The sequence below is a fragment of the Triticum dicoccoides genome, chromosome 4A (assembly GCF_002162155.2).
Source record: "Triticum dicoccoides isolate Atlit2015 ecotype Zavitan chromosome 4A, WEW_v2.0, whole genome shotgun sequence".
Lineage (NCBI taxonomy): Eukaryota > Viridiplantae > Streptophyta > Magnoliopsida > Poales > Poaceae > Triticum > Triticum dicoccoides.
The window spans coordinates 587,824,151-587,835,952 of record NC_041386.1 but is presented as its reverse complement, the minus strand read 5'-3'; the positions used below and the strand labels follow the sequence as shown (position 1 = coordinate 587,835,952).

Genomic DNA, 11,802 nt, shown 5'->3' with positions numbered 1-11,802 from the left:
TGAGCGTGGTGGTTTCATACGGAGAGTTCATGACATTTTGTTTCTTTGCTTCTGTGGATCACTTAAACGGGATTAGGACCAGTGGATGAGCTGACTTGAACCTCGCCAGATTAAATTCATTTACACTGATTTCATTTATATTTTCTCTGCCAAGTGAAGTGATTAATATTGTTACTGATGCTGGATTTAATGTGTCTGACACACACATTATTTTGTGATGTTTTATCAGGTGATGTGATCAGTATCCACTCATCTAATCAACTGGAAGGAATATTCACAGCCAGGTCAAAACTGTCGAAGCTTTGTGATTCTGTATTTTACTGCGACATGGTGTGGACCATGTCGTTTTATGGCCCTGTTTACAATAGCTTAGCTGAACAGAATCGGAATGTCGTATTCCTTAAACTGGACGTTGATGAACTAGGCAGTTTTACGGATATCTCGCAAACACCGTAGATTATTACCTTTTGTATAGCGTCGTGTGGAGTAGCAAACTTGGGTTCAGAACCTTTGTGTTGTGAAAAACTGTTATAGTAGGAGATTCAGACTTCGTATTCATTATGACTTTTAACTGCCTTTACATTCAGTTTGCACATGTTTTGTATTTGCAGTTATGGCTTCCATTTGATGATCACTCCGATGCTGAGGCTCTAACTATTGAGCGCACAAATGCATTCCATGTTTCCCTTTGTAGGAGCAATCCTTTTGCGTGCCCTATTGGTTGAAAGGTACCATTTTTCTCTGTTCTGTTATTCTCTGTAGGAATCTCATGATGATGATTGCCTTAGTTGTAATTCATGGTGCCAGAATGCTTGAAGAAGCTTTTATGATCCCTGTTTTTAGTGTTTCATAGTAGTTGATTGTGCTTCATTTTGTAGTTAATGACGCTGCACACACAGATTTATATAAACTATTTGGGTGTGTGTAATTTGTTGAAAAGTTTGTTGAACTGAAAATGGTCAAATAAAGCATGCCAGTGCATGTACATGTGTTTTAGAAAAATTGTACTGAACCCCACCTTTCCGTTTTTCATACCAATTTTTCAACCTTCCAACTTAACAAAATAACTTGCAAAATTTTGTGGCTCAAAAAAATAAATTTACCAGGACCATTTTAGATTTGTAGACCACATGTGAAAGTATACTGTTATGAAATTTTTGTTGGACAGGAGGTCGGTGGCGTTCGAGCGGACTGTGTCTACTGTGCACACGAGGAGGCGGCGGCGGCGAGTGCGGGCGAGTCAGGTCGTGTGGACGTAGGGAACTTGATGGCCCTCTGGTTTGTATTCTCCACCTGTGCCATTTTGTTAAAACAGAATTATGTACGAGATGTGTAAACAAACTTACCGAGAATGTTAGATTTTATTTCTATTGCTAGGCCCTCACGTCCAACTGTCAGCTCCCAGTTCTTCTTACTCGTAATAAGCAAAGGGCTATGTCGTTCAATAGTCTCCTTCGTGCATGAAGGCATGTTATCAAACATTCGTGCATGATAAGGGTTGATTCATTGGAGATCAAATTGTTGGCACGTGTGGTAACATATGGTTGAGATGGTTAGGTGAATAGTGCTATCCCCAGCCCACCTGAAACCCCACTTGAACTCTTGCTTAATGAAACACCTGACTATTTGTTTCTCAAAGTTTTTGGGTGCACGTGTTGGTTTCTGTGTTCCCTCTCATATGCTGAGAAATATTTGCTGCTGCTAGACGTTGATCTATGAAATACAATACTTTTCTTCTTATCAGATGTAGCTGCAATTTGGTTTGATTGTATGTCCTCTCTTACTTTCATTGGTGATGCTGGCCTTTCTCCACCACTGAAATGCCAAACCATTTTCGAGATTCTCAGGTTATATTGTACGTTTGTTTGAGCTATAATTTGAATTTTCCTATAAATCATGAGTTTTACACATCTGTTTTTATAGTTTAGACCTGAGTTTTTTATGCCTAGGTTGTAAATTTCCTAGTGGTGTACTGATGTTACAGTTTGCTACTTCGGGGATGTTCACTAATTGATGAGTTGCCGCAGCTCTCTACCTTCTATGTGAATGGCAACAATTGTTGATGAATTTACAGTAGCAATAGAGTGGACATTGGAGTTACAATGTAATTTGCATGATTTCTACTTGTAAGTCACAGTACATCTTGTGTTGCTTCCAAGGTGTTCACTAATTCATGAGTTATTGCCGCTCTCTACCTTCTATGTGAATGCCAACAACTGAATTTGTGGGCTTGGATGACCAAGATAGGTATTTGTGTGCCCGAACGAGTAAGACCGGTACTTGTGGTCCGAACAACTAAGAGTGATACTAGTGAGCCCGAATACTTGTGGGTCCGGACAACTAAGATCTATAGTAGCAATGCCGAACGAGTAAGACCGTTACTTGTGGACGGGAACAATTAAGATCGATACTTGTGGGTTCGGATGACTAAGATCGGTACTTGTGGGTCCAGATGACTAAGATCGATACTTGTGAACATGAATAAGATCAGTACTTATCGTGTCCTGAGCAGTAAGATTGAAGTAGCGAGGCCAAACGAGTAAGACCATTATTTGTGGGTCCGGCTGATGAAGATCAATACTTGTGAACGGGAACGACTAAGATCGATACTTGTGGGTCCAGACGACTAAGATCAATACTTGTGAACAGGAATGAGTAACATCAGTACTTCTCTTGTCCTGAGCAATAAGATTGAAGTAGCGAGCCCGAAAAAGTAGGACCGATAGAAGTGAGCCCGAAGGAGTTAGACCGATGTTTGTGGGCCTGAATGAATAAGGCCGATACTTGTGGGTTTGGATGACTAAGATTGATAGTAGTGAGCCCGAACGAGTAAGATTGATACTTGTGGGTCCGAACGGGTAAGATCAATACTAGTGAGCCCGAATGACTACGGCCGATATTTGTGGTTTCGCACGACTAAGATCGATGTTTCTGGTTCCGCACCACTAAGACTGATATTTGTGTTTCCGAACGACTAAGACCATTAGTTGTGGGTCTGGATGACTAAGATTGAAATATTGAGCCTTAGCGTGTAAGATCAACCCGAACGAGTAAAAATAGTACTTATGGGTCCAGATGACTGAGATTGATACTTGTGGGTCCGTATGACTAAAGATCGGTATTTGTGGGTCTGTACGACTAATATAGATAGTAGCGGGCCCAGACTATTAAGACCGGTATCAGGGCCGGTCACACTACTAATACTTTCCTAGATTGAATAAAAGGGTTGTGTGGATATTTGAGATTTTTGTGAAAACATTTTTTTGCCAAATTTTGAGCCAAAATGCTTCTTATTTGGAATTTTACTTCTAGTTCTTTTTCTATTTGGCAAAACTTTTTGAAATTTCCCAGACTGAATGAGATAAGGAATAGGATAGTGTGGATTTTTGAGATATATTGTTTTTGGAATTTCTCTGAAAACTTATCTTCTGGCCACATTTTGAGCCAAAATGGTCCTGAAATTGAATTTTGCTTCTATTTGTTTCGTTTGGCAAAACTTCTAGAAACATGTTCCCAGATTGAATATAGGGCAAAATAATAATCTTACAAAATGCATTATGTTTACTCATGCAGCTGAAGTGTATTGCCGTGGAAAATGGCGATTATTGTTACTTATTGGAGAGCATGTCTTTTCTAAAACGATGTATATTTATTTCTCGACAGCTTGACTGCTTGAGCAGTTCATCAAATACCAACTCATTTCTGGCATGCTGATATAATCTAGCCGTTGTCTTCTGTCTTTCAGCAAATAATAACATTACGGACACAAGTGACACTAGACACAGAACAACATGCATTATATAACTGGCACGGTACAGTGACACAACCTCTCAATTAGGGTTACTATCATTCATCAGAAATGACACTTCATGGACTATGGAGTTTTTTTTCGGACGAGCTAAATGGTATCAGTCAGCTCATGTCAAACTGAAAATAATAAGAACGGCCATGCGACCATTATTTTGGTAGCTTGCACCGTTGAAACTTAGAACTGGAACTGCATCTCCTTGATGTACCCAAGGTCATCTAGGTTTGCAGCCATGGCTTTCTTCATCGGAGGAGGTCCACATCTCAATATCTGAAATAGAAAGTCACATTACTATCTGGTTTTGCTAGACTAAAATGACACCAACAAGTTCACTGACGACTCGAGATTTACCTGAATGTCCGCCGTAGGCGCTGCGCAGTGAGCTTGGAACAAAAGTTCACTGACGACTCATGATTTACTCTTTGAAGTTCTCAGCATGTGAGTGCCATGGAATTGTAGTCCCCAGTTTTGCACTGAGAAGACTGATACTACAGTTTATGAATTTATGACACACTGATGTACACACAAAAGACAAAACCAATGCAGACTGTCTTCTACAATTGTTAGGCGCCTCCAGCTATATAACCTCTAAGCAGCATATAACACACTTTCCATAGTTCTGAAAACTTTATCATAGCAAGGAATATTTAACGACTCATTACTTCAAGTTGCACCTATTTTTCATCACCAGGTAGCTTAATTACGCATGAATCAGTCCACAAATGTAGCATCTCTCTGCCATCCTAGCCAAGACTCCGACAGATGTCTGACCACACAGACTAATCCATCAACAAATGAAACTAGGACCAATCTAGCTGGCGGCCGGGCGCTAGGTACCGCTCGCGAGCGGCCGGCCCCTGTCCGAGACGTCTAGTCACTGCCGCATATTAAAAACGCCAGGTAGAGTTTGGGAGCGGCCGGTGGAAAAGGTAAGTACGTGGTCCGTTGTACACTAAAGGGAGTTGACCATCTAGTTTGCTTTTTAATTTTTGTTTCTTAAAAAAGCCATAACTTTTGAACCAAATATCGAAATTAAGATCCGCTTTCACCACTGAAATCCTCGTGATGTGCTCTTCGAAACTAGATCCCGCATGGATATGTTTTGACAAACTTTTTTTTGTGCAATTTTGTCCCCGTTTTGTGTAACTGACTAGCCGTCGATGTGCAACTACCTGACAGGGATGTGCAACTTTTCTTGTACACCGTAGACATGCAGTTTTTCTACAACCGCGTGCCCTGGCCAACTGCCTGGTAGTCATCGCGCGTGTGAGCCTCTACAACCGCGTTTGAGGGACTATCCTGTAAGAATGTCCCAACTCCACGGCCACGCATGTGCGACTATGAAACACAAGAGTGTGCAACTCCGTGGTCGGACGTGGGCACCTCCCATAGCAATTCATGTGCGACTATGCAGACGATATTGTGCAACTGTGTGGCCATGCATATGTGACTATGCCGACGAGAGTGTGCAACTCCGTGGCCGGGCATGAGCACCTCCCATAAAAACTCATGTGTGACTATGTGGACGAGGTTGTGCAACTCCATGGCCATGTATGTGCGACTGTGCCGACGAGAGTGTGCAACTCCGCAGCCATGCGTGAGCACCTCTCACGATAATTTATGTGTGACTATGCGAACGAGATTGTGCAACTCTGTGGCCATGCATGTGTGACTATACCAACGAGAGTGCGCAACTCCGCGGCCGGGCGTGAGCACCTCCCCCGGCAATTCATGTGCGACTATCCGGACGATATTGTGCAACTATATGGTCATGCATGTGCGACTATGCCGATAAGATTGTGCAACTCTGTGGCCATGCATGTGTGACTATACCGACGAGAGTGTGCAACTCCATGTAGACAACTTTTCTGCACCCTCATGGTCTATGGATGTGCATTTTTTCACCATTCAACAAAACCATGTCAGTGAGATGTGCAACTTTATCTGTTGCCCTGGCCAACTGCCTAGCAGATTTTGTGCAACTACTTCTATTGCCCTTGCCAACTACTTCCAATGACCGTGTCCAACTGAAAACAACTATGTGTGCAACTAGAACTACTATAGATGCCAACAAAAAATGATCGCCGTGTGTGCAGCTTTCCAATGACCATGTCCAACTGAAAAAAACTATGTGTGCAACTAAAACTACTATAGATGCCAACCAAAAATGAATCCCGTGTGTGCAACTTTTCACTGACCGTGTCCAACTGAAAACAACTATTTGTGCAACTAGAACTACTATAGATGCCAATCAAAAATGAACCCCGTGTGTGCAACTTTTCAATGATCGTGTCCAACTGAAAACAACTATGTGTGCGACTAGAACTACTATAGATGCCAATAAAAAATGATCACCATGTGTGTAACTTCCGAATGACCGAATCTAACTGAGAACAATTATGTGCGTAATATCTAGAAGTAATATAGATGCCAATAAAAAATGATCGCTGTGTGTGCAACTTTCCAATGATCGTATCCAACTGAGAACAAATATGTGCGTAATTAAAACTACTATAGATGCCAACAAAAATGATCACCGTGTGTGTAACTTCCCAATAATCGTGTCCAACCAAAAACAATTATGTGTGCAACTAAAACTACTATAGATGCCAACAAAAGCAATTACTGTGTGTGCAACTTTCCGATGATCATATCCAACTAGACAAATATGTCTCCTCCGTCCTTAATGTAAAAGAAAAGCATAGTTACAGTATAGAAAAGTCTGCGTTTGTGTAGATTGAATCGAACAAGCGAACAACAGGGGCAACGCAGGACCGACCGTCGCTGTCTCCGAATCCAACAAGCTAAGCATATTAGCAACAAGTATAGCACAAAAGTAGCAGAATGTAGGACACCAAATTTCATCCAAATCAACGGCCTTCCAGCGAGTGTGCTACATAGATAAGATTAAGCTGTATCAGAAATGCGTACTGATACAAGCGCCTGTGCAACTTGAGCGGTAGTAGAAAAAACAACTTATGTTCTCCTGCAAGCAAAGCCAGGGATGAATCTGGATGTGTGTTTTGATTCAATAAAAAACGAGAGATGGATCCAGCCCGGTGGCGGCAACCTCCTACACTCCAACTCGGTGGAGATAAGAGTGAGCAGCAGCGGCGAGCTCCGTCAAGGTTGCTGCGGCACTGCCGGATGCGTTGACGAGGTTTGACTTGAGTGTGGCCTGGCCCTCGGGGGAGAGGAGGGGCCAGAGTTGGAAGAGGCCGTCGGGGGAGAGGAGCTTGCGGAGGAGGACAGCGGCCATGACGCGGAGCTCGGAGGTGGACGAGTCAGAGGAGGCCGTGAAGAGAGGATCTTGCGGAGGAGGGCAGCGGCCATGGCGCGGAGCTCGCGGGGGAGGAGGGGGTAGTTGGCGTCGCGGGTGATGAGGCGAGGCGCAGCACGCGGGGCTCCGGGTGGGAGCCGCGGAGGTGGTGGAAGGCGGCCTCGGCGGCGGCGTGGTCGGTGTTGGGGGCCTGTGGAGAGTAGCAGAGCCAGGCGAGGGAGATGGAAGACAGCGAAGAGGAATTTTCTAGCGCGGTGTTCTTCTTGTCGCTTAGCGCGGCCGCTCGGGACGACGAAAAAGTGCGCGGCCACTTTTTAGATTTTGGGATGAAACTATGTTACCAACATTTTGTAATCAACAATAGGCAATTCAGAGGTCAGTGTTTGTCCCCCACCAATTTCAGTACTGGAATATCTAAATGAGGTGTGTTCACTGCTTAACCCTAACTGGATATATATATATATATATATATATATATATATATATATATGAAGGTGCTGCAACGAGCAGTTGGTCCGCCGCCGGCAAAACTAACAGCAGGGAGGGAGGGACGGAAGGAAGAGACGGGGGCAGGGGAAGAGATACCTTGCTGCGTTGGTACACCACTACGGCCAAGCGCAGGCGGGGCCTCCATCTCGGGTCAGCGTCGTCAGGACCTCGCGCCGGTGTCGGCGGGGCCGTGAGGGAGCGGCCACAGCGACCAACCAAAGACGGGGCTTCGCCTCCATGACCTCGCGCCGGCGGCGTCGCCTCTAGGTCCTCGCGCTGGCGGCGTCGCCCGGTCCTCGCTCCTGCGCCGCCGTCTCCAGGTCCTCGTGCGAGATGGGTTAGGCCAGATGCGGGCGATTGACAAGGGAATTGACAGACATGCTAAAAAAACAGTCACCCATGACCATAATACCCTTGTTGATTAAACTTAATTTTTTTTACTTAATAGGTTTAAATCAACGGTGGAGAATAATCAAAGGAGGAGTTACATGAAATTACGTTTCGTAACTCCACAATCACCGTAAAACTACATATATATATATACTGGAATAATGAATAGATACAAAATTGAAGCACATTCGAAATTAGTAATTGCTGGATAGTGAGGTCCATCAACCACACACACGAAGCTTGTTTCTGCCGAGTTGATCCATCAGTGTTCGCACAAGTGAAAAGTAAGAAGCTTACAAGAATATATTTTCACAGAATCACATATCAATGGATCATCCCATGTCAAGCTTAATTTGTCCCGAGTTTTACAATTTAGAGTATTTTCTAAGGGATTCTCCCGCACTTCTCATCTCATCCAGCACCGGCAGATTACAGAGGAGCGTGACCCTTGCCTCGGCGATTTGAGGCCCTTCCCCCTGTGTGGATGCATCCATCTTCCAGAGCTTCACCTCCCATACCTTCAAACCCATTTCAGCAGCAACTATTAATTTCGATTAATTTCTAGCATCCTTTCATCATTCAGATTTGATAGCGATACGCATCTATGGAAGATAGCTTTAACAATTCCTTCAACGTCAGTGAGATCAGGATATGTCGCATTATTCTCCTCTTAAGCACAGAACAAGTTGCGGGTTGTTTATACCAGCCACGTTAATTGCTCTGCCTACCAAACTTGATACTAACATGAAGTGGAATTCAGACAGTAGTTTCAGAGTATCAATGAAATGTAATATCTGTACTTCTGTAGCATACATCATGCTTCAGTAAATAAAATAATAATAAAAAAAGCATAATCAGGTGAGTAAAAACGCAATGGAATCGTAGGGAATCCACGCGAAATCAGCATCTCTGATTTGTTTAAGCTCTGCACGATCGACTACTGCTAGAGAAGAGGTTGACAATTCAGAAAAAGAAGAGGCAAAATAGCAGGGGAAACGAATTAATATAACCTGGGTGGAGCGGCCGATGTGGACGGGGACGGCCCGCGCGAGGACGGTGTCGCCGGCGGCGGCGCTCCGGAAGTGGTTGATGCTGAGCTGCATGCCGGCGACGCGGCGGTATCCCGACGCCATGTGCGCGCCCATGCTCGCCAGGCCCTCCGCTATCAGCGCCGACACGCCGCCGTGCAGCACCTTGAACGGCTGCCGCCGGCCACGAGCGCAAGCACACGCGGCTTCTTTCAGTACACACGCAAAGCAAAAGAAAAAGTTTGCGTCTCGCTGATCGGTGGCCGGGGTTAGGTGGGTGGATGCAAGGGAGAAGAAGGGACCTGGCAGCAGGTGTCCGTGACGAGGAGGCGGCCGGTGAGCCGCGACGGCGAGACCTCCTCGATCTCGAAGCCCAGGGCGCTGAGCGGCGCGTCCAGCTCCGCCGTCTTGGTGCTCGCCGAGGCCGAGGCCGTGGCGTCCCCCATGGTTGACTGGCCGAGCCGAGGCGCGGTAGGGGAGAAGGTCAGGTGCGGATGCCGGGCAGGTGTGCGTGCGCGTGTATGTATGTATGTATGGCCTTTGGAGTTTCGCAAAAAAAAAATGTATAGCCTTTGGAAAGTTTAGCTGAGAGTGACTGGCATGATCAAGACCGGGAGAATTTTATTTTTGGAGAATTTTATCTTTTCCATACCCTTTTTCTTTGCGGGAAATTTTTCTAGAAACATCGAATACAAGTACACACGCACGCACATAGTCACAACATCACACCAATCCACTCACACAACGCCTAGTGAAGACCTATAGTGATACTCGGTTATGCCAGCGAACCCAGGAACAACTCCATCACCAACACCGCATTGTTAGGGAATTCAATGAGGAAACCACGATTTAGTCTTGCTTAGGATGATGGTGGAGAAATCCGTTCTCCGATGCCTCCCATCCTTAAGCTACCATGAAGAAATGAAGACAACGGAAACATTAGGTGATGTGAGTCTCGTCTCTCTTATTGTGATCATCAAATTTCTTTTTCTCTAATTGTGTTTCTCTTCTCCTCTCCTTTTTCTTATTGTTCTGGTGCTGCATGCTTGGACGCGTTATATAGCGAAGATGGGGATATATAGACATAGGAAAATGGGAAATTACGTGCCAAGCATTTAATACTGTATTGACATCAGTCGTACATAGTAGGTGGTATTATTGCTTAGAGATGGCACTAGTTGGAAGAATTAAAAACCTAGCAACATGTGTCGTACATAGTAGGTGGTTTCAGAATTACGATGTATCAATTTGGCTCGTATATATAGTTTGCTGTGTTGCTGTGTCTGAAAGAAAGATGCAAATCTATTTGTTTCTGGGTCAAAGTATACATCACTGTGTGCATGTTTCTCCCAATTTTTTGCTGCCTTAGTGTAATGTTTCTGCTTGGTCATATAGATTTTGCCCCTCCCAGGAGCTCTTTTGTTTTCATACCTGGGGATGTGATGGTGAATATGTTTTTGAATTTTTGCCTTTCATTTTTATCTTATTACGGGGATGTGAAAAAATCTGACCATCAGCCAAACCAATCTTCAGCATTGTCGGGAGATGAGATGAAATTCTTGGTTCCAGAATTAAGATGTCTAGTTTGGCTCCTATGTATAATCTGCTGTGTTGCTATACATGCAAATCTATTTGTTTTTGGGTCAAAAAGTACAGCATTCTGTGCATGTTCCTCCCAGTTGCTATCATAAGCTGATGATGGTTTTTGTCGGCAACACTCGGAAGACGATATGTCTTTTCTTTTTGAGATGAAACGATTTGGCCGTTCAATGTTGAGTAGCGTGTCCGCCCACAAAATCTGTGCAAATCTATCATTGCCATCTAAACTAGATGTAGCAATTTTATCTAAACAGTGAGAATTTGCATGAGCAGGTTACATCTGATACAGATGGCCATCGATTCAAGCTATATGCAAAAGAAAACCAAACTTTTAATCATCAGTGTACTCCGTCTCCAGTGTTAAATCAAGAAAATGACCTTTTTGTCAACATTTCAAAGTCCAAACAAGGAGGGTTCTTTCCTGGAAATAGCAAGGATGTGTGCTTGCCATCATGATCATCACGCGGTCTGGTTTGTGACACCTCATTGATCCGTGACACAGCCTTCTTCATCATGAGGCCTGGCTTGCGCCATGTCACCGATCCACAGGATGACTTTCCCTCTGGCCATGGATCACTCCCTCCTGGTTCCAACTCCCAACTCCACACCAACCTTCATCTCTATATATAGTAGAAACAGAGATCCATCCACGCGCGGGGAGCGCGTGCGACTTGGGCTTGGGACGAAGGGCGACCGGCGACGACGACGACGGGAGGAGGCCGCTCCGGCGAGCCCGCAATGATGAAGCAGCAAACAAACACTGCTCGTCCGACCTTGGATGGTCAGTTCTTCCTCCGTGTCCTCTTCCTCGCCTGCTACCCTCCTCATTCACTTTTGTTCTCCCTTCCCTGCATGCTTTCCAAATCATGTAGCCAACTTCCTCCTGAAGCGCTTCTGGACGGAGGGTACCTCCGCAGAAAGTGATGGTGCAGTCAAGTGACTGGGCGCGGGTGGAGAGTACCTGAGAAGAAGCAAACGAGAGACAGAGCCAGAACCAGCGCAGCCCCTCCAGAATTCCAATGTGACAACAACAATGAAAAGCTGAAGCACTGTGCATGGAACTTGCTTTCCATGGCTTCCATTACATCTATTCCCTAGAACATTAGTTTGCGAACGTGCAATATGATCACTCCAAAAGAGAAGCGAACTCAGTTGCTCATGAACTAGCAAAGTGGCGAAATTTCAGAACTCTTTCATCTAGCTTGATG

The 11,802-nt window shown here is 44.8% G+C and overlaps 1 protein-coding gene and 2 long non-coding RNA genes across 3 annotated transcripts; 1 reads left to right on the top strand and 2 right to left on the bottom strand.

The window, feature by feature from the left end:
- Nucleotides 1-13: 13 nt before the first annotated feature.
- Nucleotides 14-2,194, top strand: LOC119287023. Its single transcript, XR_005140743.1, has 2 exons — nt 14-728; nt 1,169-2,194. It is a non-coding gene; the product is annotated as an uncharacterized LOC119287023 (long non-coding RNA).
- Nucleotides 2,195-3,799: 1,605 nt separating this feature from the next.
- On the bottom strand, nt 3,800-7,935 carry LOC119287024. Its single transcript, XR_005140744.1, has 3 exons — nt 7,674-7,935; nt 4,160-4,290; nt 3,800-4,078 (listed from the first exon to the last, which is right to left on the bottom strand). It is a non-coding gene; the product is annotated as an uncharacterized LOC119287024 (long non-coding RNA).
- A 209-nt stretch (nt 7,936-8,144) lies between these two features.
- LOC119287021 (1,4-dihydroxy-2-naphthoyl-CoA thioesterase 1-like) lies at nt 8,145-9,507 on the bottom strand. Its single transcript, XM_037566501.1, has 3 exons — nt 9,298-9,507; nt 8,978-9,169; nt 8,145-8,485 (listed from the first exon to the last, which is right to left on the bottom strand). Exons 1-3 carry the CDS (start codon nt 9,439-9,441, stop codon nt 8,333-8,335), a joined length of 489 nt encoding a protein of 162 aa, XP_037422398.1. The 5' UTR covers nt 9,442-9,507; the 3' UTR covers nt 8,145-8,332.
- Nucleotides 9,508-11,802: the final 2,295 nt, after the last annotated feature.

Excerpts from the sequence above, each read along its gene's own strand:
- LOC119287021 (XM_037566501.1), bottom strand. The coding sequence starts at position 9,441 with ATGGGGGACGCCACGGCCTCGGCCTCGGCGAGCACCAAGACGGCGGAG. Across the intron at positions 9,170-9,297 it reads TCACGGACACCTGCTGCCAG|CCGTTCAAGGTGCTGCACGG; the intron begins GTCCCTTCTTCT and ends GGCCGGCGGCAG. Across the intron at positions 8,486-8,977 it reads ACATCGGCCGCTCCACCCAG|GTATGGGAGGTGAAGCTCTG; the intron begins GTTATATTAATT and ends ATGGGTTTGAAG.